A 27,480-nucleotide genomic window follows, 5' to 3' on the forward strand; every position below is an offset into this window, starting at 1 on the left:
AGCCCGTGCATAGAGCAAGACTCCATCTCAGAAAGAAAAAATAACAACAACAAAAAAAATCAATAAGGTAACGTAAGTATACACCGAGTTAATCATTTAAGGACAAGGACAAACCAGCACCAGTACACTATCAAGCAGGCTGCAATGGACACTTTAAGAAAAAAAAGAATAGAACACATTCCCAATGTGGGGGACATTACAAGATAGAATTTTTCCAATTTGTTGGTTTTGATGACAAATATTTATTAAAAACTTAGATGGGATAAAGGAATATTACAAAATTATCCTTTTACTTTCCCCTCAATTGGGGGAGGCCCCTGATAGCCTCTCAACTCAGACCTGGTATCAGTGAATAGAAAAATTTATGACAACCTAGAGATTCCACTCAACCTTTCATACACCTAAGTTTAGTAGACATAATTTTGAAGCATCTGAATGAAAGCTCTAAGTGGGAAAACAGTAGAAACCACACAAGAGAAAAGGGGTCTCACAATTGGCAGAAATCTTACACTGAAGATAGCAGAAAGAAACATATGCAAGATTTAGAAATGATTTAATTGAGCATTTGAAAAGACTTGGTTTTCAACATTTAGAAAATCTAAAATTAAGCTTAAAAAGCACAAAATATATTGAGAGAACATTAACCTAATATTAATAAAACAATCAGTGTACTTCCTAAATTCTCTTATTTGGAAACTGTTAACCTGAATACTACTGAAAATAAGTATTCAATTTGTTTCACCTTGAATTAACCCTTAGAGTAGTGCTTTGTCAAACATTTCCAGTCTAAAATGAATCTGTAAGTTGAATAAGACATATAGTCCTTGGACTATATCAAGGACTTCACCATCTCCTGCTTTACCATGGTTATCAGTATTCCAACTTTTTTTTTTTTTTTTTGAGATGAAGTTTTGCTGCCGTTGCCCAGGTTTGAGTGCACTGGTGAGATCTCAGCTCACCACAACCTCTGCCTCCTGGGTTTAAGCGATTCTCCTGAGTAGCTGGAATTACAAGCATGCACCACCATGCCTGGCTAATTTTGTATTTTTAGTAGAGATGGGATTTCTCCATATTGGTCAGGCTGGTCTCAAACTGCCAACCTCAGGTGATCTGCCCACCTCAGCCTCCTAAAGTGCTAGAATTAAAGGCGTGAGCCACCATACCTGGTGGTTATCAGTATTTCTACCCTCTTTGTTAATAAATTTATGGAAGGAAGTCAATAGACAGTAAAGACATCTTTGCAGCACCCTGAGGTACTTGCATTAACAAGGGACTGATAGGGAAAGGTAATTTGGTGAGCTGTGGTGTTTGCCCACTATTGAGTCTTGAATCTTTCAAAAAGGGAGAGGAAATAAACATATGAAGTCTAATAAAGAACATGAAAATTGGGGTTCTAGACTGTTTACCTGGAAGAAAAGAGGCCTGAGGAGAAGGCTGTGATATCACCAGGCAGCTCAGGGCATCACAATATGCCATGGTCCGGCAGTTTCCTGTCTGAGATACTGTGAAGGTCTTTTGGAAGTGGTATTTGTGCTGGCCCTGGCTGGAGGGTAAGCCACTCAAGACACATGCTTGGGAGCCCCTGGGTTGCTTTAAGTTCTGATTTTGATGTGACATAAGTCTTTGCAAGTCCTAAAATGAAAAAGATTTTGTAAATATAAAGCTTTTCATTTCATATTCCGTTCAAACACAATTCCTTGATCTTATACAGAAAGATTTCTTATCCATCACACGAAAATGTTAACATGAATCCTAGACAACTGCTGAGTTTTTACAGTATTTCAACAAGCAAGTGAAATAAAGAGAGCACAGCATTATAATGTAAGGGGTAGAAGTCCTTAATGGTGGTTTTGTTTGAAGTCCTTTAAGAAAAAAAAAAGACAGGGTCTCACTCTGTCACACATGCTGGAATGCAGTGGTGCAAGCTCATTGCAACCTTCAAACTCCTACTAAAGCCCTTATATGACTGGTAGATTTAGGAAAGTAAAATTATTTAAACAAGTTTGGAATTCTTAGCTGGTTATTTAATTCTTTCTAAAATTCAGATTGTAAAGCCAGGTGCAGTGGCTCACCTGAGGTCAGGAGTTTGAGACCAGCCTGGCCAATAGGGTGAAACCCAGTTTCTACTAAAAATACAAAAATTAGCTGGGTGTGGTGGCAGGCACTTGTAATCCCAGCTACTTGAGAGGCTGAGGCAGGAGAACTGCTTGAACCCAGGAGGTGGAGGCTGCAGTGAGCCAAGATCATTATCACTGCACTCCAGCCTAGGTGAAAGAGTGAGACTCTGTCTCAAAATAAATAAATAAATATATAAAATAAAATTCAGACTATAGGTATCATAAAGTATGTAGTAAGCTTTGAACAGATTCCCTAATCAGAAATAAAATAAGGAGTTGGTCATGTTTATTTTCTTAACAACTTGGCAAATCCTATTTATTTCTGAGATGAATATACGTAACATTCTTCCATTCCTATTCCAAAAGTTCTTTGGGTTAGAAAGGACGAACGTACCTGAACACGGCTTTGAAGCCTAGTGCACTCATCAGTGAGGACCTGGAGTTGGAGCCGGCACTGTGCTGATTCTAACTCGGCCTGCTTCCTTAGCATCTGCTCCTTCAGTAGGGAACTAGAGGGGTAAAGCCAGTAACACGTGGGGATTAGGAAGGCTAGAGAAGACTTCCCATCAAGAGAGCAGAGTTCAGTTCATGCTATGATGCACATACTTTGCTGTAAATATGTAATGACAGTGACAGATTTTGAGGTAAGCAGGGAGTGATGGTCAGGAATTGGACTACTACTAAAAAACAGTGACTCAAAATGCCATAGGCAAAACAAGAGAACAGCCAATCTAGTGCTTTAACTAAGGCAAATTATAAAAGATTAAACTGATATATTAAAAGGCCAAGGTTATTGGATTAAAAAGAAAATAAGCCTTTCATTGTTTATGAGATACTCAAATAATATAACCCCCAAAAGAATCTGAAGTGTTTATCAAGCAAACACTAACAAAAGACCAATTAGAAATAAGGAAAAAGCATAAATAGGCAAAAGGAGGAACAACGTAACATAAGGACAATTCACCAAGAATAACAATCATACTTTTGTATGAACCTAAAAACAGGCTCAAAATATGAAATGCAAAGACAGAATTCCACTCCAATGAGATATGGAGGAAAAAGATATAAAAATTGGAAGAGATAAAGCTGTTCTTATTAGGTTTATGGCAAATTCAAGAGAATCCACAAACAATTACAGTTTAGCAAGGTTGCTGGACTCAAGACCAAGGAAATTAGATCAATAGTGGACCCCATATCAGACAACTGATTAGTAGATGTAATTTTAAAAATGTATTCACAACAATTTTAATAGCAATCTAGAAATACAGTCATGTGTGGCTTAATGATATGGGTATGTTCTGACAAACATGTTGTTAGGCGATTTTGTTATATGAACATTACACAATGTACTTATAGAAACCTATACAGTATAGCCTACTACACACCTAGGATACTGTTGCTCCCAGGCTACAAACTTGTATAGCATGTTATCATACTGAATACTATAGGGAATTATAGCATGTTATCATACTGAATACTATAGGGCATTTATGTATCTAAACATAGAAAAGGTAATGCATTGTGCTAAGATATTTCTTTTCTTTTTTTTTTCTTTTGAGACTGAGTCTTGCTCTGTGGCCCAGGCTGGAATACAGTGGTATGATCTTAGCTCACTGCTATCTCTGCCAGGTTCAAGAGATTCTCCTGCCTCAGCCTCCTGAGTAGCTGGAATTACAGGTGCAAGCCACCACACCCAGCTAATTTTTGGAATTTTAGTAGAGACAGGGTTTCACCATGTTCCCCAGGCTGGTCTCAAACTCTTGGCCTCAAGTGATCCACCTGCCTTGGCCTCCCAAAGTGCTGGGATCACAGGTATGAGCCACCACAACTGGTGCACTAAGACATTTCAATGAACACAACATCGCTTACACAACAGAATTTTTCAGCTCCATTATAATCTTATGGGGCCACCATTGTACATGCAGTCTGTCACTGACCCAACGGTCATTATGCAGCATGTGACTGTAAAGTAAAAGGCTAGGCAGGACTTTTACAAAGCAAAATATACTTGTGAAAGACACAAGAAAACAGTGAATAAATGGAAGGATATTACATAATGTTCATGACTGGAAAGACTAATCATAACAAAAATGGTACTTCCTACCTAAGTTATTCTGTAAATTTGATGTAATTTCAATCAAGATTCCAAAGGTTTTTTTCACGAAACTTAAGAAATGAACTTTAAAAAATTAATATGGAGAACAATGCCAAAAATAGCAAAAGACACTTTTGCAGAACAAGGTGGGGGGACATATTTTAAACTACAGTAAATTATAACTTGGAATATTGGAGCAATAATTAACAAAAAGACCCTGGAACAAGAGTACAAGTAGTGTCCCTTATCTAGTTTCATTTCCCATGGTTTCCGACATCTTCTGTCAACCACAACCCACAAATATTGAGATATGGTGAGAGAGAGATGGAGACCACATTCCACATTCACATAACTTTTCTTACAGTATATTGGCATAATCGCTCTATTTTATTATTAGTTATTGTTGTTAATCTTTTACTGTTCCTAATTTATAAATTAACCTTTAGATTTGTATGTATAGGAAAAAAACACACTATAGTTTCAGGCATTCACTGGGGGCTCTCAGAAGGTGGCTAAGGGGGGACTATTGTAGTCCATTCATACATGAAAACTTGATTTTTTCTTTGAGACAGAGTTTCACTCTGTCGCCCAGGCTGAAGTGCGGTGACACGATCTTGGCTCACTGAAAACTCCGCCTCTTGCGTTAAAGCGATTCTCCCATCTCAGCTTCCTGAGTAGCTAAGATTACAGGTGGATGCCACCACTCCCAGCTAATTTTGTATTTTTAGTAGAGACGGGGTTTCACCATGTTGATCAGGCTGGCCTCAAACTCCTGACCTCTTGATCTGCCTGCCTTGGCCTCCCAAAGTGCTGGGATTACAGGCGTAAACCACTGCACCTGGCTGGAAACTTAATGTAGGATAGAAGTAGCAATGAACACTTGTACAGAAAAAATATACCAGTTAGTAAATCATGAGTCAGGTGTGGTGCCACGCGCCTGTAGACCCACATACTCGGGATGCTAAGGTTGGAGAACTGCTCGAGCCTAGGAGTTTGATGGCGCCACTGCACTCTGTCCTTTATGATAGAGCAAGACCCTGTCTCTGTGATAGAGCAAGACGTTGTCTTTTTAAAAAAAATTTTGACTGAAACATTCCTACAAATCAGTAAGAAACAAACAACCCAATACAAATGAATAAAAAATATGAATTCTTCTGCTCACAAAGGAGTACGTTCAACCTCAATTGTAATTAAGGTAATGTAAATTAAGGTGAAATACTACTTCATGAAACAAGACTGGGAAAAAATATTAAATCTACTATAAAATGGGCGAGGGGGCTGGGCGTAGTGGCTCATGCCTGTAATCCCAAAACTTTGGGAGGCTAAAAATCATGAGGTCAGGAGACCGAGATCATCCTGGCTAACAAGGTGAAACCCTGTCTCTACTAAAATTACAAAAAATTGGCCAGGCATGGAGGCATGCACCTGTTGTCCCATGTAGTTGGGAAGCTGTGGCAGGAGAATTGCTTGAACCCAGGAGAGAGAGGTTGCAGTAAGCCGAGATTGTGCCACTGCACTCCAGCCTGGACAATACAGCTAGACTCTATTTCAATAAATAAATAAAAAATAAAATTGGATTGGGTGCAGTGGCTCACACCTGTAATCCCAGCACTTTGGGAGGCCAAGGTGGGAGGATCACCTGAGGTTGGGAGTTCGAGACCAGCCTGACAACATGGAGAAACCCGTCTCTACTAAAATACAAAATTAGCCAGGCGTGGTGCCACACAGCTGTAATCCCAGCTACTCAGGAGGCAGAGGCAAAAGAACTGCTTGAACCCAAGAGGCAGAGGTTGCGGTGAGCTGAGTTCACTACATTGCACTCTAGCCTGGGCAACAAGAAACTGTCTCACAAAAAATAAACAAATAAAATTGGCAAGGGTATAGAAAAATGAGAAATCTCTCATTTTTTTTAAACAAGAGTAATTCGAAAATATCTAGGTAAAGCTGAAATAAATGTACCCTATAATAAAGCAATTCCATTGGTAGACCTGACTCTCATCAGCATGGCTGATATTAACAAAAACTGGAGACAACCTAAATGTCTACCAATATAAAATACAAACAGATAAATTTTGACTAGAGAACTAGAATATTATCATGAAACTGAAATGAAAAAAACTAGAGCTATGTGTATCAACAAGGATATACTCCCAAAACATAATATTAAGCAAAAAGGCAAAATACATAAGAAAAAATTATAATCTAACATAATATTTGCATAAAGTATAAAAACTTTCTAAATCATACTATGTATAATTTACAAATACATATGTAGTTGATCAAATACATAATCACTCTTGGGAATGAACACCTAATTCATGAAAGCAGTTACCTATGGAATTAAGGATAACTTAGTTCACAGGAGGGCTTCTAGTGTTCCTTCTTTTTCTTTTTTTTTTTTTTTTTTTTGAGACGGCGTTTCGCTCGTTACCCAGGCTGGAGTGCAATGGCGCGATCTCAGCTCACTGCAACCTCTGCCTCCTAGGTTCAGGCAATTCTCCTGCCTCAGCCTCCTGAGTAGCTGGGATTACAGGCACGCGCCACCATGCCCAGCTAATTTTTTTATTTTTAGTAGAGATGGGGTTTCACCATGTTGACCAGGATGGTCTCGATCTCTTGACCTAGTGATCCACCTGCCTTGGCCGCCTAAAGTGCTGGGATTACAGGCTTGAGCCACCGCGCCCGGCCGGTTCCTTCTTTTTCTGAGTCTTGCTCTGTTGCCCAGGCTGGAGTGTAGTGGCGCAATCTCGGCTCACAGTAACCTCCACCTCCCAGATTCAAGTGATTCTTGTGCCTCAGCCTCCTGAGTAGCTGGGGTGGCAATCATGTACCCTCATGCCTGGCTAATTTTTTTTATTTTGAATAGAGACAGGGGTTTTGGTTTTTTTTTTGAGATGGAGTTTCGCTCGTTACCCAGACTGGAGTGCAATGGCACCATCTCGGCTCACCGCAACCTCTGCCTTCTGGGTTCAAGCAATTCTCCTGCCTCAGCCTCCTGAGTAGCTGGGACTACAGATGTGCACCACCATGCCCACCTGACGGGGTTTCACCTTGTTGACCATGATGGTCTTGATCTCTTGACCTCGTGATCCACCCGCCTCGGCCTCCCAAAGTGCTGGGATTATACGCGTGAGCCACCGCGCTGGGCCTAAGACAGGGTTTTATCATGTTGCCCAGGCCGGTCTTGAACTCCTGAGCTCAGGCAATCTGCCTGCCTCAGCCTCCCAAAGTGCTAGGATACAGGCGTGAGTCACTGCGCCTGGCTCTTCTACATCTATAATTTACTTCTTTAAAATTTTCTTTCCTTTTTTTCCTTCTGCACCTGGTCAACAGATTTATCTTTATTTAAATTTTTTTTTTTTTGAGACAGAGTCTTGCTCTGTCACCCAGGCTAGAGTGCAGTGGCACAACCACAGCTCACTGCAGCTGTAACTTCCTGGGCTCAAGCAATCTTCCCTTCTGAGTAGCTGGGACTACAGGTATGCACCACTACATGAGGCTAATTCTTTCCATTTTTGGTAGAGACAAGGTCTCACAATGTTGCCCATGCTGGTCTCAAACAATCCTCCTGCCTCAGCCTTCCAAAGTGCTGGGATTATAGGCATGAGCCACTAAATTCAGCCTATTTCTTTTCAAAAAGGCTCAAAGCAAATGTGGCAAAATATAAAGATTTGATAAAATTGGGTATAAGGCTGTTTGTTTTATTAGTCTGTGTTGGCATTTCGAAATTCTTTACTTTTTCTAAGGAGGCTGGAGAGTACACTAATTAACTATTGTAATCAGTGAATTGTTTTTAAATATAATCACCCATTAACAGCCACACCTATAGATTTTGCCTATTCAACAAAATTCCTCTCTGTATACATCTTCCATTATTTTAAAATGCTATAAGTGAGTACTAGTTGGAACAAATAAGTAAAAACAATGAAGAAAATTAAAATAATCTGTATGGTGACTACCTATAGTATTTTTTTTCTTTCTTTTAAAAAAAATTTTAAATACAGACAGGATCTCGCTATGTTGGCCAGTTTGGTCTTTAACTCCTGGTCTCAAGCAATCCTTTCACTTTGGTCTCCCAAAGTGCTGGATTACAGGAGTGAGCCATCGTGCCAGCTGTATTTTCTTTTTCTCGTTCACAAAAATACAGTCATACTAACATGCTTTCACAGGAGAACACATGCACACTTCAACACTATATAGTATTCTGTCCAGACACACACCACAGTTCACTCAACTAAGCAATCCTCTTGCCTTGGATTTTCAACAATGCTAAATGGAGTGTCATTAAGTAAATCTTCGTACACACCCTTTAATGATTCCTTAGAACAAATGCCTGGGCAATTATTATTAGCTCAAAGGCTTTGAGACACATTTCCAAGGACGTCTCAAAATGACTTTGCCTGTGTACATCCTAACCAATGAAGTGTAAGAGAATCCATGTCCCTTGCACCTCTCAATGGTGCGTATGTTCTTTAGTATTTTTGAAGCATATACTGAGTGGTGTTACTAGCAACTGTTTATGTGCTTCCAAAATCAAAGTAATTTTTTATATTGCACTGTATGTACAAAGCTTCACTTAAAGAATTTTCTGTATAGAGAACTGCTGGGGGACTCTCACAGACATGAGAAGCAAAAATGGCAACAGTTAAGTAATGTGCCAGATCCTTGTTTAATGCTGTATGTTTAATGCTATATGTAAGGCAAATGATGCAGACTTTCTTCAGAAGATGATCAGACATGAATTATAAATAACAACTTAAGACAGACTGCCAAGGATCCCCAGAGATCCCAAGTCACAGGTCAAGGAAAACCTCACCATGAGTGACTCATATCTCCTTTTTCAGATGTGCCTACAAAGAACCAGAAGGGAAATTCTACCCAGGCATACACCACCTACCTTTTCATATGTTCCTGTTCACTGGTGTCCAAAGCTCGTAGGGTTCGGGCATAAAGAACAACAATGTCGCTGTGCTTGGCTTTCTTGTTGCACTAAAGAATCCAATAGGACATAATTAGAGTGGTTCTAGGAATCTGCCTGACTTAACATGTTAGTGTGTCCTTACCTCTGGTCCTTACCTGGGGACATTTTCTTACTTGTCCTTTGAGCCACGTGGAAATGCACCTATACCCAAAGAGATGCCCACAGCGTAATGCTGAGAGCCGGTGGTCCCCAGCATTGGTCCACTGTTCCAGACATATTGTGCAAGTGTCCCCTTCTTCTTCATCCACAGAAGCAGAAGGTGGCAGAGGGAACTTCTGGGAAGACGGCTAGATGGGGATCAGAATATATTCAAATTAGAGAAAATGTAAAATCAATCTTGAAGAAGATGTGCAACTCTAAGAAATGAACAAAGGTGCAAAAAAGTGACACAAATGTAATTAAAAGGGCTGCAGAAAACTTGAAACACCTATGATTTACTTGTCATTCTAGAATGCAATGTGGCAAAATATAATATAAGCTATGAAAACTACACTACTCTTTGATCTTAAAAAATTCTTGGATACTTTTTCCTTCATTCAAACAAAGAAAAGCAGCTATCCATATAAAGATACAGCAGCTATAAAATATTTAGCTCATGTGTACTGGTGGAAAAGAAAGAGAACAAAGAAAGGATATAAACAGCTTACAAGAAAAACACAATGGTAAGTGTTTGCTTATAAAGAAATGTAAATTAAAGAGAACATTTTCATCTATTAGATTGGTACAAATTGATGTCTGATGACACTAAGCACTGTTAAGGGCAAATGAGATATGGACATGCTTATATACTGTTGGCTTAAATATAAAGTGGCACCATTTGGTATTATCCATGAAAATTAAAACACATATATCTTTCCTTTGGCATAGCAATCTCTCTACTAGAGATATCTCATGGATATACAACCATGCATCGCTTGACAATGGGAATACATTCTGAGAAATGCAGCCTTAGGCGGTTTTGTCACTGAATGATCCCAGAGGTATTTAAACAAACCTAGGCTGTATAACCTATTACATACTTAGGCCATAAACCTGTATAGCATGTTATTGTACCAATTACTGCAGGCAACTGTAGCACAATGGTAAGTATTTATGTATCTAAACACACAAAAGGTACAAAAAAAATGTATTATACATATATATTATATATATATATTTTTTGAGACAGAGTCTCACTTTTTCACCTAGGCTGGAGTGCAGTAGTGTGACCTCCACCCACTGCAACATCTGCCTCCTGGGTTCAAGTGATTCTCCTGCCTTAGCCTCCAAACTAGCTGGAATTATAGGCACACACCACCATGACTGGCTAATTTTTGTATTTTTAGTAGAGATGGGGTTTTGCCATGTTGGCCAGGCTGGTCTCAAACTCCTGACCTCAAGCGATCTGCCTGCCTTGGCCTCCCAAAGTGCTGAGATCACAGGCATGACCCACTGTGTCCAGCCCCGTATTATAATCTTAAGAGACAAACATCATACATGTGGCTTGTCACTGACTGAAACTATTATGCATCCCATGATCATAGTCACAAATATTTTCTAAGACAATTATATAAAATTGTTTCACCGGGCAAAGTGGCGTGTGCATGTAGTCCCAGCTACTTGGGAGGCTGAGGTGGGAGGATCGCTTGAGCCTAGGAGTTTTAGGCTGTAGTGTGCTATGCTGATCAGGTGTCTGCACTAAGTTCGAAATCAATATGGTGACCTCCCAAGAGCGGGGGACCACCAGGTTGCCTAAGGAGGGGTGAACCTGCCTAGGTCGAAAACGGAGCAGGTCAAAACTCCGGTGCTGATCAGTAGTGGGACCTCGCCTGTGAATAGCCACTGCACTCCAACCTGGGCAACATAGCAAGACCCCGTCTCTATTTAAAAAAAAAAAAAAGATTGTTCCACGAAGTCCCAATGTGGCGATTCATGCCTATAATCCTAGCACTTTAACAGACCAAGGCAGGAGGATCACTTGAGCTCAGGAGTTTGAAATCAGCCTGGCAACACAGCAAGACCTTGTATCTGTTAAAAATTAAAAAAATTAGTCATGTGTGGTGGCACATGCCTGAAGTCCCAAGTAGTCAGGGGGCTGAGGTAAGAGCATCACCTGAGCCCAGGAGAGTGACACTGCAGTGAGCTATGCCTGGCACTCCAGCATGGGGGACAGAATGAGGCCCTGTCTCAAAAAAAAAAGAGTTCAGTGTAGCATGATTTATATCTGAAAAAAAAAAAAAAAAAAAAAAGTATTATCCTCCCAAGTAGTTAAGAAAACACAGGTATGTGCCACCACACACCAACCATGCTTTACATGATAAGGGAAGTATTGACTAAAAATTTATTTGTATGATGGAATGCCATGCAGCTATTAATAAGAACAAGATACAACTTTATATGCTGATAACAGAAAGCTAAGATGTAATAAGCTGGGAAAAATGAGCCAGACTCAAAAACACAAAGAGCATACAGATATATGCAAAAAGTAGATAAATGATGTTTTGAGATTGGCAGAATTCATAGCAGATGTCAGTAACTCATATTGAGGACAATGATGTATAGGTATTATTATTTTTTTGAGATGGAGTCTCGCTCTGTGACCCAGGCTGGAGTGCAGTGGCATGATCTTGGCTGACTGCAACCTCTGCTTCCTGGGTTCAAGTGATTCTCCTGCCTTAGCTTCCTGAGTAGCTGGGACTACAGGCAGATGCCACCACACATGGCTAATTTTGGCATTTTTAGTAGATTTGGGGTTTCACCATGTTGGTCAGGCTTGTATCGAACTCCTGACCCCCAGGTGATCCACCCACCTTGGCTTCCCAAAGTCCTAGGATTAAAGGTGTGAGCTCAGCCATTATTATTATTATCATTACTATTTTGAGATGATGTCTTGCTCAATCTCCCAGGCTGGCGTGCACTGGCGCTTTCTTGGCTCACTGCAACCTCCGCCTCCCAGGTTCAAGCAATTCTCCTACTTCAGCCTCCTGAGTAGCTGGGATTACAGGCATCAGCCACCACACCCAGCTAATTTTTCTATTTTTAGTAGAGACGGGTTTTCCCACATTGACCAGGCTGGTCTCAAACTCCTGACTTCAGATGATCAGCCTGCCTTGGCCTCCCACAGTGCTGGGATTATAGGTGTGAGCCACTGCATCTGGCCATTATTTTTAAAACTAAAAATTATCACCTACTAATTATATTCTGCCTGACATTTTTTTTTTTTTTTTAATTTTAATTTTTTGAGACAGGGTCCCATTCTGCTGCCCTGGAGTGCAGTGGTGCAATCATGGCTCACTGAAGCCTTGACCTCCCAGGCTGAAGCAATCCTGCTTCAGCAGTCCTGCTTCAGCCTCCCTAATAGCTGGGACTACAGGTGTGTGCCACCACACTCAGCTAATGTGCTTGATAATTTATAAAGCACATTTATATTTTTTCAACTGATACTTAACCTTGTTGGCTAGATGGGACAGGTTATCCTCAATACTCCTCCCTTTCCATTTTTAAATCTAAGATAAAGCAGTCACACAAATAATGAGTAACTGGGTTAGGATACACACCTGGACCTTTTCCCTACAAAGCCGGCAAGCTTCCCATTTTAACTGCAGCACCCACCACCCCCCACCTTTTTTTTTTAAAGTAGAGACAAAGTTTCTCCATGTTGGCCAGACTGGTCTCGATTCCCAACTTGGTGTGATCACCTCGGTCTCCCAAAGTGCTGGGATTACAGGTGTGAGCCACCGTGCCTGGCCAAAAACCCAAACCTTTTATTTAAAAGGATATTCAGGTTGGGCATGGTGACTCATGCCTATAATCTTGATGCTTTGGGAGACTGAGGCAGGTGGACCCCTTGAGCCCAGGAGTTCTAAACCAGCTGGGTAATATAGTGAGACCCTGTCACTACAAAAAATAAAAAATTTAGCTGAGTATAGTGGTATTATCTGGAGTTCCAGTTACTTAGGTGGCTGAAGTGGGAGGATCTTTTGAGCCCAGAAGTTTGAAGCTACAGTGAGTTATGACTGCACCACTGAACTCCAGCCTGGGTGAGAGTAAGACCCAGTCTCAAATAAAATTAAAATAAAAATAATAAAAAATAAAATAAAATAAAATGATGTTCATGTTACCTGTTTGGGGAGGGTTTCACCTCCATTGATAGATGTAACTTCTTGTTCTGCTGAGACACCTGCTAGTTGCGCTGCTAAGTCATTTCCAAAAATGACAGGATAGGGAAAATACGAAATAAGATATGTCAGGTATGAGAACACAGCAAGAAAGAGCCTGACTCACTACAGCTTCCCATTTATAACTAACAGTGCTCTTGCAAAAGAGATGACAATTTCTCCAGGTACCGTCAGTGAATTTATTTTTAAAAATTTATTTTGGATATTCTCAAACATACATAAAAGTAGACAGAACGGTATAGGTAAGCCACAAGTACCCATCACTCAAATGAAAAAATAATCAACATTTTGCCAATCTTATTCCACCTAAGCCCTCATTCTATTATTTTCTTTTGGTTGGAATACTTAATAAACCTTAAAATGTCATTGCACTTGCAACAACTTCTGCAAACACTGATAAAAATTCTTTTTCTTAATATAAACACTGGATAATTATCATACCTAACAACAGTCCTCCAATACCACTGAATACCCAGGCATCCATACCAAGTTTTAAAGCTGCTTTCTATAGATTTATTCCAATCAGAATCCAAAAAAGGTATACATAATGAGCTTGTCTCTTAAGTCTTTTTCATTCTATTACAATTCCCTCTCACCCATTTTTTTCCCTCTCTGTCAATGATTTGTCAGATAATTTGTCTAATGAAATGTCCTACACATCCTGGATTTGGCTGACTGCTTCTTCATGAAACGGTTTAACTTTAAAAAATTATTATTATTCTTTTGAGATGCAGTCTCACTCTGCCACCAGGCTGGAGTGCAGTGATGCGATCTTGGGTCACTGAAACCTCTGCTTCCCAGGTTCAAGTGATTGTCCTGCCTCAGCCTCCCAAGTAGCTGGGACTACAGACACGCGTTACCATGCTAGCTAATTTGTGTATTTTTAGTAGAGATGGGGTTTCACCACGTTGGCCAGGATGGTCTTGATCTCTTGATCTGCCCGCCTCAGCCTCCTAAAGTGCTGGGATTACAGGTGTGAGCCACCATGCCCGGCCTGAAATTGTTTAACTTTTACATACAATATATTTAGCATTGTGCAACCATTACCATAACCCAATTTAAAATATGTCTATCAGTCCACAAAGATCCTTTATGCCCATGTAGAGTCACTTCACATTTGCACCTGTAGCCCCAGGCAACAACTAATCTTGTCTTTTTTTTTTTTTTTTTTTTTTTTTTTTAGGAATGGAGGAAGGCAGGAAGGGAGGGAAGGAGGAAGGGAGGGAGGAAGGAAGGTAGGGAGGGAGGGAAGGGAAGGAAGGAATTCAAGCAATGAGAGAGACATTGCCGACCTGGATCTAGAGGTTTACAAGTTGATTTCTTTTTTTGAGAGAAGGAAAGAAAAAAAAAAATGAGTAAAGGAGAGAAAGAGAGAGAGGGAGGGTGAACGGAAATATTGCTTTATTCTGAAAAAAACAAAAACAAAAACAAAAACAAAAAAAACCAAAAGGGTATCAATAATGGCCAATCAATGTTTCATTTAAACCTGTGAGTAGGTGTGATGTGGTATTGACAAGAATGTATATTTTATGTATTTGAAGTGGAGAGCTCTATAAATATTTATTAAGTTTATTTGTTCTGGATCTGAGTTCGAGTCCTTGATATCCTTATTAATTTTCTGTCTTATTGTGTCTAAGTCTCTATGTATCTGGGTGTTAGGATCGTTAGCTCTTGTTGTTGCATTGATCCTTTTACCACTATATCTTTGTTGCTTTAAAATCTATTTTATCCAATACGAGAATTGCAACTCCTGCTATTTATTTATTTATTTATTTATGCTCTCCATTTGGTTGGTAAATCTTTCTCCATTCCTTTGTTTTGAGTCTTTGTGTATCCTTGCATGTGAAACAGGTCTGGATGTAACATGCCATTGGGTTTTGGCTGTGTCTTTTGATTGGGGGATTTAGTTGATTTAAATTTAGGGTTACTGCCATTTGATGTTAACTGGCTGTTTTATCCATTCGTTGGTGTAAATTCTTCTTTATGTTGGTGCTCTTTACTTTTTGGTATATTTTTAGTAAGGCTAATACTTGTTGTTTCTTTCTGTGTGTAATGCCTCTTTTAGAAGCTCTTGTAAAGCAGGCCTGGTGGTAATAAAATCTCTGAGTACTTGCTTGTTCATAAAAGATTTTACTTTTCCTTCAGTTGTGAAGCTTAGTTTGGCTGGATATGAAATTCTGGGCTGAAGGTTCTGTTCTTTGAGGATGTTGAATATTAGCCCCCACTCTCTTCTGGCTTGTAGAGTTTCTGCTGAGAGATCTGCTGTAAGTCTGATAGGCTTGCCTTTGTGGGTAACCTGACCTTTCTCTCTGGCTGCTCTTAGTATTTTCTCCGTTTCAACCCTGGTGAATCTAACGATTATGTGCCTTGGGGTTGCTCTTCTTGAGGAATATCTTTGTGGTGTTCTCTGTATTACCAGGGGTTGAATATTGACCTACTTTGCTAGTTCAGGAAAATTTTCCTGAATAATATCCTGAAGGGTATTTTCCAGCTTGGATTCATTCTCTCCGTCGCATTCAGGTACACCTATCAAACGTAAATTTGGTCTTTTCACATAGTCCCACATTTCTTGGAGACTTTGCTCATTCCTTTTTATCCTTTTATATCCAATCTTGTCTTCTTGTTTTCTTTCATTAAGTTGGACTTTGACCTCTGATATCCTTTCTTCTGCTTGAACAATCCGAGTGTTTAAACCTGTGCATACTTCTCGGAGTTCCTGTATTGTATTCCTCAGTTCCATTAATTCACTTATATTCCTCTCTAAATTGTCTATTCTTAGTAGGAATTTCTCAAACCTTTTTTCAAAGTTCCTAGTTTCTTTACGTTGGGCTACATCATGTTCTTTTAACTCACAGAAGTTTCTTGTTATCCATTCCCTGAAGAGTGATTCTGTCATTGGGATGCGCTCGTTCTCCATCAAGCCTTGTTCCATTGTTGATGTGGAACTGTGATCATCTTTAGAGGGAGAGGAGTTCTGATTTTGAGTATTCTCAGCCTTTTTGCACTGGTTTCTTCCCATCATTGTAAATTTATCCTCCTGTCGTCTTTGAAATTACCAACTTTCAGATCAGGTCTCTTGAGTGGATGTCCAAGTTGTTAGTTCCCAGGGCCAGAACGGCGGTGTTAAGACTGATGGTGCTTTTCTGCCCAGGATTCTCCTGTCTGGCTTCCTTCTTGTGTCCATAATGGGCGACTCTGTCTTCCCGGGGCTCCAAACCTCGGTCAAAAGGGGAACCAGTCTCGTTTACTCTGTGCCGAGAGCTGCCGCACCGAGATGCCGTATCAGCCGCTGCGCCGGCCTCAGGAGTTGCGCTGGGGACCTGTGTGGGTCCTCCAAACCTCAGTCAAAAGGGGAGCCGGCCCTGTTTACTCTGCTCCGAGAGCTGACGCTCTGAGGTGCCAGTGAAACCACTGCGCCGGCCACAAGAGTTGCGCTGGCGACCCGAGTGGTTCCTCCACTGGGGATCTTCTGCTCCGTGAGCGACCAGAATTTGTCTGAAAGTGTGGCGTCCTCTAGTTCTCTGCGCTTTGACTGAGAGCTGCAGTCCCGAGCTGTTATCGATCGGCCATCTTGGATCGTTCCATCTTCTCTCTTTAGACTCGCCTTTTCTGGACATTTTATGTAAGTGGAATCATATACTATATGCTGGTTTACTGTTATATAAAACATTAAAAATTGTCCCCACTGATTTGAGATATTCCCTTTAAAATATGTTAAATTTCCATATACATTTAGATCTAGAAAGATGTTCCATTTGTAAAATATTCTACAGTTTTAATGTAAATGATTGACAACATCTCTGAGGTATTATTTACCTTGTTCCTCCACCCCTTTTTCTACAGACTATGCAAACCGGTTATTAGAAAAGAGTCTTGAGTAGATTCAGGGCTTTTTTTTGGCAGTGGGGGTGGGGGGCTGGTGTGTGTGTATGTACAGTACTTCCTAAGTGGCATGAGTATCTCAGATTACAGCACATTAAGAGGCACATATGGTCTTAACCTATTTTTTTGAGATGCTAAGATTGACTAATGGGTTCAGGTGCTATCATCCTGGTCCCTGTATTAAAAAGAATCCCATCGGGGGAAGGAGCACTACCAAATCGAAGATGGCGACCAGCAGGAGGCTGATGAAGCTTGAAGAAATCTGCAAATTGTGGAATGAAAAACTTCCGTAACATCCAGGTTGATGAAGCTAATTTACTGACTTGGCAAGGGCTTATTGTTCCTGACAACCCTCTGTATGATAAGGGACCTTCAGAATCGAAATCAGCTTTCCAGCCGAGTACCCATTCAAACCACAGAAGATCACATTTAAAACAAAGATCTATCACCTGAACATCGATGAAAAGGGGCGGGTCTGTCTCCCAATAATTAGTGCTGAAAACTGGAAGCCAGCAACCAAAACCACCCAAGTAATCCAGTCCCTCACAGCACTGGTGAATGACCCCCAGCCCAAGCCCCAGTTCGGGCTGACCTAGCTGAAGAATACTCTAAGGACTGTAAAAAATTCTGTAAGAATGCTGGAATTGACAAAGAAATATGGGAAAAAGCAACCTGTGGACTAAAATCTGCCACGACTGGTTCCAGCAGGTGTGAGCAGAGACCCCGTGCAGTGCATTCAGACACCCCGCAAAGCGGGACTCTGTGGAAATTGACACGTGCCACCGCCTGGCATTTGCTTGTGTCAGTTACTGACTTTCTACAGTTTTCTTAATCAAAAGTGGTCTAGGTAAGGTAACCTGTAAAGAAAGGATTAAAAATTTAAGATGTTCTAAAAATAAATAAATAAATAAATAAATAAAAAGAATCCCATCAATCCTGCAAACTACTGGTTTTAGGATCCACTGATGATCTGTGCCTAGATATATCATTTAATCAGGAGTCACAGTGATGATTTTTCTATTGCTTCTGCTACAATCAGCTGAAATTTTTTATTTAAGAAAACTTTCAAGCCTGGGCAACACAGGGAGACTCCATCCCTACAAAAAATTAGCCAGGTATGATGGCACATACATATAGTCCTAGCTAGTCAGGTGGCTGAGGTGGGAGGATCACTTCAGCATGGAGGTCAAGGCTACAGTGAGTTGTGATCATGCCACTGCACTCCAACCTGGGGGACAGAGTGAAACACTGTCTCAAAACAAACAAATAAATAAAAACAACAAAAAAAATACACTTCATCAACTCTCTGGTTGTCCTAAATACAGTTTATACAGGAAGTCAAAATATTAATATATTCTTATTTACTAGTTTTTGGAGTAATGAGTTGAGGCTCTAACAACTTACAATAATGACAAATGAGGTTTTGGAAAATTATATAAATACAAACTTATAGATTTATTGTATTTCAACTCATAATCCAAGAATATTCTTTCAGTGGAAATATATACTGAAAGAGCACCCTCTGAGGATTAGAAAGTTTTTAATGTAAGCAGAACATCTACTTTAGGGGGTCTCTGACTACAACTGTTAAAGTTCCACTTGCATAACACCTAACATACTAGGACTCAAAAGTGTCAGCCTAAAACTTCTCTTAAATAAAGAATCTAGGTCGGGTGCAGTGGCTCCTGTCTGTAATCCCGGCACTTTGGGAAGCTTAGGCAGATGGATCTCTTGAGCTCAGGAGTTTATGAACAGCTGGGGCAACATGGAAAAACCCCATCTCTACAGAAAATTAAAAAAATTAGCCAGTGTGGTGATATGTGCCTATAGTCCCAGATACTTGGGAGGCTGAGGTGGAAGGATGGCTTGAGCGTAAGGGAAGAAGCTGCAGTAAGCCGAGATTGTTGTCATTGCATTCTAGTTGTCACTGGGCAACAGAGCCAGACCTTGTCAAAAAATAAAAGAAAAAGAAAAAAAAGGAATCTATTTACTCAGATGTCTAAAAAAGCAAAAGAGAATATAAAACGCCATTACAAAGTGACTGACTCACTGGGTCACAAATTATACTGAGCTGTAAGTCAGATCAAATCCTCTCTATATTATGGCCAGAGAAGGCTCTATAGTATAAAACAGGAATCACAACATTTAGGGGATAAAAGGGAAAGTGTTAAAACACAAATATAGAGCTTCTAGCCTTCTGAAGTTTAAGCTTCATGGATGTTAGACTTCTGAGTCCAAACCTGCATAAAATACTCACCTTCTGAAACGACAGCTCCAGATTCCTCTGTCTGGTCAACAACCTCTCCATGCTCTGTAGAGCTGTCACTGTCAGAATCAGAACTACTAGACAACTCCAAGTCTTCATTCACAGGATTCCTAGTCTCTGAATTGTAAGTGGTAGCTGGCAAGTCAGGCTGGGTCCTGCTCACCTGAAAGTAAGCATCCAATGGCGCTCTCAACCTATGTATAGAGGAAGACAATAGAATTACAGTACAATGAACTATCATCACAAAAACAATCTACAGTGCTTTGAAGTAAATCCTATCACTTCAACCCATCTCCAGGCCATTAAATGGTGCCTTTGAAAGCTGAACAGGAATAGCAAATAAGGGGAGACTGGCCTCCTGGATATTATCTTTTACCACTCAACCACTGCTACATTAGCCCACATAGGAGCTTGATCATTCTGTTAAAAGCTACTTCTACTTCACTGGCATCTGGCCACATTGTCAATATCTTTAAAGGACACAACTCAGCAATCTGTATACTGGTACTGTGTAGCTGAAAAGGGAGGGTGAACAAGAAGAAAAAGGGCCTTGTTGCCCAAATATGGTCTCATGTGATTTTGCTATTGCAGCCACCTAGACCAAGGTATTTTGGAATATAGTACAGGGTCTGAATTCTGTGATTTCTTCATCTTTCATTTTAGGACAGTATTTTTCTTTTAAAATTTAAATAATGCTAGTTTAAGATAAAAAACATAATTTGACTCAAAAAAATAACTTAGGATGATAAGAACAGCTGGGGCCAAATCTAACACTCCAAATCTATCTTGGCTGGCTGAGTTTAAAATAACCATTGCAGTACCTCAGCTTCCCTAACTCCTGGAATAACAAATCACAATCCAGCTTGAGCCAAGGAGTTTGAGGCCACTTGTGTCACAGAATTAATGAAACTTCCTATTTAGTAGAGACAGGGTCTTACTCTGTTAGCCAAGCTGGTCTTGAACTCCTGATCTCAAATGATCCACCTGCCTCAGCCTCCCAAAGTGCTGGGATTACAGGCGTGAGCCACCGCACCCAGCAAAATTAATGAAACTTTATATTAAAAACTAAAAGAGTTCCTGAGGAAGGATCTAGGTGCGCGCGCACACACACACACACACACATACACACACACAGCCAGGTGCAGTGGCTCATGTCTGTAATCCTAGCACTTTGGGAGGCCAAGGTGGGCGAATTACTTGAGCCCAGAAGTTTGAGACCAGCCTGAGCAACATGGTGAAACCCCATCTCTACAAAAAATACACAGTATAACCAGGCATGGTGGTGTGCACCTGTAGTTTTAGCTACTTGAGAGGCCAAGATGGGAGGATTGGCCTGGGAGACTAAGGCTGCAATGAGACATGATGGTGCCTATACTCCAGCCTGGGTGACAGAGTGAGACCCTGTCTCAACAACAACAACAACATCCAAAAAACTCAGGAGGCTGAGGCAGGAGGATCATTTGAGCCTGGGGGTTTGAGGCCACAATGAGAGAGCTATGACTATGCCACTGCACTCCAGCTTGGTTGGCAGAGTGAGACTCCATCTTCAAAAAAATAATAAGAAAAAAAATTGTGCTGTGGCTCACACTGTAATCCCAGCACTTTGGGAGGCCACAGCAGGAGGACTGCGTGAGGCCAGAAGTTTGAGATCAGCCTGGCCAACATAGCAAGACACCATCTCTATTAAAAAAAAAAGTTTTTAAAGCTGGGCACAGTGGTTCATCCCTGTAATCCCAGCACTGTGGGAGGCCAAGGTGGACGGATCATAAGGTCAGGAGTTCAAGATCAGCCTGGCCAACACTGTGAAACCGCATCTCTACTAAAAACACAAAAATTAGCCAGGCATGGTGGCACACACCTGTAATTCCAGCCACTCAGGATGATGAGGAAGGAGAATTGCTTGAACCTGGGAGGTGGAGGGTGCAGGGAGCTGAAATGGTGCCACTGCACTCCAGCCTGGTCGACAGAATGAGACTGTCTCAGGGGAATTTTTTTTTTTTTTTTAATAAAAGGGCATTCCAAACTTTAAAACATACCACCTCGCTAAAAATTACTAAATTTAACTGACAGGTGACCTACTATAATTTTAATAATTATGACACTAAATAGAATACTGATTATTACCCAGAAACATTGTTCGGGACTGCTTACACAGAAAAATTTTTATTTCTAGTAGTTTGGCTGCAATTTATTGATGAATTAGGAATTTCTACTAAAAAAAAAAAAAAAGATGACTGAATGCTAATTAGAACAAAAGATACACTACTTAGTGTCCAACTCAGAACACAGATTTTTTTTTTTGCCCCTTTAAAAACAGATATGTCAATAAACCAAAATAAGAAATAGCAATCAAGTTGCTTTTCTTTTTTGGAAACTGAGATATAATTAATATACTATAAAATCCACAATTTAAAAGTGTACAATTCAGTGGTTTTTAGGTTATATAATCATAAGCATAATCATTATCTGGTTCCAAAACATTTTTGTTACACATAAAAGGAACCCTGTATCCATAAAAAGTCATTTCCCTCTCCTCCTCTCCCTGGGCCCTTGGGAATGACTAATTTACTTTCTGTCTCATGAATTTGCCTATTCTGGATATTTCATATGCAGTGTATAATATATGTGGCCTTTTGCATCTGGCTTCTTTCAAAACTTGATGACAAATACAAAATAATGTCACTTAACAATAGTTTAAATTCTTCCCTTTCAATCTGAATGTCTTTTATGCCTTTTTTCTTGCCTAAAAGCCCTGGCTAGCACCGCCAGTATAATGTTGAATAGAAATGGCAAAAACAGACATCTTTGCCTTGTTTCTCATCTTAGGGGTAAAGCTCTCAGTCTTTAACCTTTTATTACGTTAGTTGCAGGTTCCTCACTGATGCCCTTTATAGGGTTAAGTTCCCTTCTATTTCTGGTTTGTTGAGTGCTTTTACCCAACATAAAAAAGTTTTAGATTTTTTTGTTAAATGCTTTTTCTGTTTCTACTGTAATGTTCATTGTCCCCTTTATTGTATTGGTATTTCCCTCAACTGTTTTTGTGTATGTTGAACCAACCTTGCTTTCCTAAAACAAACTGGCCGGAAAGAATCAGTTAAGAAATATTCCCGTGACCAGGTAGTGGCTCATGCCTGTAATCCCAGCACTTTGGGAGGCCGAGGTAGGGTGGATCATGAGGTCAGGAGTTCGAGACTAGCCTGACCAACATGGTGAAACCCCATCTCTACAGAAAAAACGAAAATTAGTGTGGTGGCATGCGTCTGTAATCCCTCAGCTACTCAGGAGGCTAAGGCAGGAGAATAGCTTGAACCCAGGAGGCAGAGGTTGCAGTGAGCTGAGATTGTGCCACTGGACTCTAGTCTGGCAACAACAGAACAAGACTCTATCACAAAAAAAAAAGTTCACTCCATATTTTTTGAGAGTTTATGAAGTATTGGTATTACTATTATACTTCTTTAAACAGGAGAGCAATTGGATGTGTGTCTGTGTGTAGATGTGTATGACCAGACTCATAGTCGTGAAAGGTACTGGGCCCATTAGGAAGGGCCTCATGTGTTGAGCAATTTATAAGAATTAAGACAGCCACATAAGGCTGAGTGAAGAAGCCTCCGGGCATTGTGTGAGGATTGAAGTGAATGTAAATTGGAGAGTGCTCCCTGCTGCGCCTTGTTAGGCGAGAACAGGAACTACTGTGAGTGAACTAACACTCTCCTAACAGTGGGAATTGTTTCTTTGAAGTGTTAATATGGGTCACTCCCATAGCCGTTCCCCTCCTTTAGAAACCATGCTGAAAAATTTAAAGAAGGGATTTAGTGGGAATTATAAAGTAACTATGACACCAGAGAAATTAAGGGTTTTATGTAGGGAAGATTGACCAGCATTCAGGGTAGGTTGGCCCCCAGAGGGGACCCTAGACAGGTCCCTTGTCTCCAAAGTAAGGCATGAGGTTATGTATGGTGAGCTAGAACACCTCGATCAATTTCCATACATAGACTCCTGGTTGCAGTTAGTGTTAAACCCTCCGAAGTGGCTAAGAGAAAAGGCAGCGACTGTTTTAGTAGCCAAGGGACAGACTACTAGAAACCACCATCCCCGTCGCCACCGAGAAAAGCAGACTCCCAAGGTTTTGGTTAACCCAGCGGCAGAAGAATTTTTGTCAATAATGCCTCCTCCTCCTCAAGGACTCCCTGCCCCTGGGCCGGAGGCCTCGGCATCCCCACCAGAGCTGCACACCCCTAAATCCTCCAGAGCAGACAAAAGAGTGTGTGGAAAAACTCCGCCCATTGCTGCCCGCTTCCTGGAGGGAACTCCCCCTCTGGCAGCCCATCTGCGACCCAAGACGGGGGTGCAGATGCCTTTGAGAGAGCAGAGGTACATGGGAGTGGACGAGGACGGCCACGTGGTAGAAAGGCGTGTTTTCACGAACCTGCGGTTCACCTCAGCTGATCTTATCAATTGGAAAAATAACCCCAAGCTCTCATTGATCTACTGCAAACTATTATTCAGACTCATAACCCCATTTGGGCTGATTGCCATCAGCTGCTTATGCATCTTTTTAACACGAACGCAAAGTGGAGAATACTCCAAGCCGCTTCTAATTGGCTGGAAGAGCATGTTCCTGCAGATTACCAGAACTCCCAAGAATATGTCAGGGTCCAGTTACCGGGAACTGACCCCCAGTGGGCTCCAAACACCCCGGAGGGCATGCAAAGGCTAATCCGGTACAGAGAAGCCTTGCTGGAAGGATTTTAAAAAGGGGCCCAGAGAGTTACGAACATTAATAAAGTCTCTGAGGTTCTTCAAGGAAAAGAAGAAAGCCCTACCCAATTCTACAAAAGACTGTGTGAAAGCTTATCGCATGTACACTCCTTTTGATCCTGAGAGCCCGGAAAAATCAGCGTTTGATAAATATGGCATTAGTCAGTCAATGTGCAGAAGACATTAGAGGAAAACTGCAGAAACAGGCAGGATTTGCATGCATGAATACTTCACAGTTGTTGGAAATAGCTAACCAGGTGTTTGTAAACCAAGAGGTGGTAAGCCACAGGGAAAATCGTAGGGAAGAGGAACTTCAGGCTTGGCGAAATGCCGTCTTGATAGCTGCCTCTATTAAAGGAGCGCCCCCTAGAGGGCTGGAAAAGGGGAGTTCCTGGAAAGCCCCACAGTCTGCCCGCCTGAGCCTGCAATGCGATCAGTGTGCATTTTGTCGAGAAGTAGGACACTGGAAGAAAAAATGTCCACAGTTAACTGAGGAACAGGATGATCCTAAGCATGAGAATCCAAATGAGTGTGAAGGGGCTCTGTTCAATCTAATGGAAGGGCCACTGGACTAAAAGAGGCAGGCTGGACTCATATGCCCCCAAAGACCCCATGGTCCGGACCACAGCCCTGTAATCCCCTAACAACAACAACAAAAAAGCCAGTGTTGTTAAATCTATTAAGGTATCAAGAGAGCAGACTTTCTTGTACTTAATGAATTGCCCCTGCCCCCCTTCTCCGGCAAAACCTGTTGTGCAAATCAAGGGCCACTATCCCATTCAACAAAAGAGACTACCTGCAGCTAAAACTGCCTCAGTCGGGGGTCATCCAGGCTCTCATTGTCCCTTGGGAAGGAGGGTGGAGATTTCCTAGCCAGAAGCAGAAGACTGGTATTATCGCCCAGGCCAGTGCAGGGTTTGCGTGGCTTTGCACCCAACTTATATACACAGTTGGGATTACTGCCAGCAGCGGATAGTTGGTTCACTTAATTGGACTTAAAGAATACCTCCTTAGCACTGGACTTGCCTTGGAGGGTCAAAAACTATTTGCATTTCAATGGAAGAATCCCAGAAGGAGGTGTAACCACTCAATACACTTGGACCCAGCTTCCCAGGGGCTCATAAACTCTCTCATCATCGCTGGAGAGGTATCAGCCTGTGACCACCCCCTAGAAATTTCTTGCTTGCATGCTGCCCCTGTATGCTGATAACCTGCTACTCGGACACCACACGGCAGTCGGGTACGCAAACAAATGCCTTACTTTGGCACCTGGAGGACTGTGGGTATAAAGTGTCTAAAAGGAAAGCCCAGATTTGCCAAAAAGCAAATGCAATATCTGAGGCTCACCATCTGGAAAGGGGAACGCAGCCTAGAAGCAGAGAGGAAGCAAGCCATTTGCAAAGTGACAGAACCTGAGACTAAAAGAAGGTGAGAGAGCTCCTGGGAGCGGCGGGTTTTGTAAATTGTAAATTTCCAAACTTCATAGTACTGACCAAACCCTTACACAAAGTGACAGAGGGGAGGGGAGAAGACGAGACACCCTTTAAATGGGGCAGAAGTTAAAAGCAAAACTTCTGTCAGCCCTGGCTTTGGGGCTAGCCGATTTAACACAGCGTTTTCATGCTGTCAGGAAAAAAAAAAGAAAAAGAAAAGAAAAATGGCAATCAAAGTTTCTTGCCTCAACTCTGGGAAGAATTTAAATATCAAAGCACCCCACACAGCGGTGACTCTAATGAATACCAAAAGACCTCATTGGTAAGCCTGCCAAATACCAGGGCCTGCTATGTGCAGCGGTTGTACAAGCCATGCATAAGACCACTCGTTTAGGTCAAGAGTCACTTAGAAAGATGCTGGGCCAGTACTTTGACATTTTACACTTCTCAGCCTTGACTAAAACTGTGGCACAGCGATGCATTTATTACATGTTGGCAACACAACGTGAGGCAGGGTCCCAACTATTCTCCCTGGCATTCAAGCTTATGGAGCAGCTCCGTGTAAAGATCTCCAGGTAGACTTTACTGACATGTCCAAGTGTGGGGGACATAAGTATTTGTTGGTCCTGGTGTGCACATACTCTGGGTGGGACTGAAAGGGCCCATGAAGTAATCCGTGAATTCTTCGAGATCTTATCCCTAGGTTTGGACTGCCACTGCGCATCGGATCAGACAACGGACCAGCATTTGTGGCAGATTTAGTCCAGAAAACAGCAACGGCCTTAGGTATCACCTGGAAACTGCATGCTGCCTAACAACCTCAGAGTTCCGGAAAAGTGGAAAAAATGAATTGGACCATCAAAAACAGCTTAGGGAAACTGTGTCAGCAAACAAGATTAAAGTGGGTACAGGCAATTCTCTTGGTGTTATTCAAAATTAGATGCACCCCCTCTAGGAAGACAGGATATTCCCCTGTGAAGTCTTATATCATAGGCCCCCTCTCCTACTCTGGGCACTCCCAGGAACTCCTCGGGAGTGGGGAGAGATTGAGTTAGGATGCTAGTTATCAATTCCAGGGAGAATTGCTTTGGATACTTCAACCTCGGTAAATAACAAATATCCTGTAAGCCTTTTTCTCCCCAGTTCACCCTTTCTCACTAGGTAATAATCATGTGTGGATAAAGGACGGGAGTAGAGCCACTCTAACGCTACAATGGAAAGGACCTCAGACCTGATCCTGACTACTCCCACAGCCGTGAAGGTAGAGGGAATCCCAGCCTGAATCCACCACAGCCATGTAAGAAACCAGCTACAGCTGAGACTTAGACCAAGGCAAGGACTGCAGAATCACCTTAAAAAGGACAACAAGCCTTGCTCCAGCCACATCGCGGAAGCTGGCTGGTACACGCACGGCCGAAGCATGAGGAGATTCATTGTGGGACTTGTTCTTAATATTTGGACTTGTACAGTAGAAACATTAACTAATTTTAAAGGATGCCCTCAGTATGTACACCAGGTAGGGCGTAAAAGTTACTGCCATTCTCTTGTCCTACAGTTCTTATAAATGTACAGGGACACAGAAGGGAACCTGTTTATATAATGGTACTCAATATAAGGTGTGGTATCCATGAGACGGACAGGTAGCTGTGTCATAGGCATCATTAAGCCCTCTTCCTTCCTCTTATCTGTTAAGACAGGTAGAAGAGGCCGGGCGCGGTGGCTCACGCCTGTAATTCCAGCACTTTGGGAGGCCGAGGTGGGTGAATCACGAGGTCAAGAGATCGAGACCAT

General features: G+C 41.5%; 1 protein-coding gene and 1 pseudogene across 9 annotated transcripts in view; one reads left to right on the plus strand and one right to left on the minus strand.

The window, feature by feature from the left end:
* RFWD3 (ring finger and WD repeat domain 3) overlaps positions 1 to 27,480 on the minus strand; it is a 54,652-nt gene that overhangs the window by 15,337 nt on the left and 11,835 nt on the right. For 5 of the 9 annotated variants that reach the window (XM_008986204.6, XM_017967010.5, XM_035281713.3 and 2 more), the window contains 6 exons: positions 19,490 to 19,692; positions 13,294 to 13,367; positions 9,289 to 9,480; positions 9,110 to 9,201; positions 2,512 to 2,626; positions 1,407 to 1,632 (listed from right to left, as the gene is read on the minus strand). In XM_008986204.6, coding sequence (XP_008984452.2) covers positions 1,407 to 1,632; positions 2,512 to 2,626; positions 9,110 to 9,201; positions 9,289 to 9,480; positions 13,294 to 13,367; positions 19,490 to 19,692 — 902 coding nt within the window. The remainder of the gene's footprint in view (positions 1 to 1,406; positions 1,633 to 2,511; positions 2,627 to 9,109; positions 9,202 to 9,288; positions 9,481 to 13,293; positions 13,368 to 19,489; positions 19,693 to 27,480) is intronic. The other 4 variants (XM_078357740.1, XM_017967011.4, XM_078357741.1 and 1 more) reach the window with 1 other exon arrangement.
* LOC100387591 (ubiquitin-conjugating enzyme E2 L3 pseudogene) lies at positions 17,457 to 18,015 on the plus strand (annotated as a pseudogene).

This window comes from Callithrix jacchus, chromosome 20 (genome assembly GCF_049354715.1).
Source record: "Callithrix jacchus isolate 240 chromosome 20, calJac240_pri, whole genome shotgun sequence".
Taxonomy (NCBI): Eukaryota; Metazoa; Chordata; class Mammalia; order Primates; family Cebidae; genus Callithrix; species Callithrix jacchus.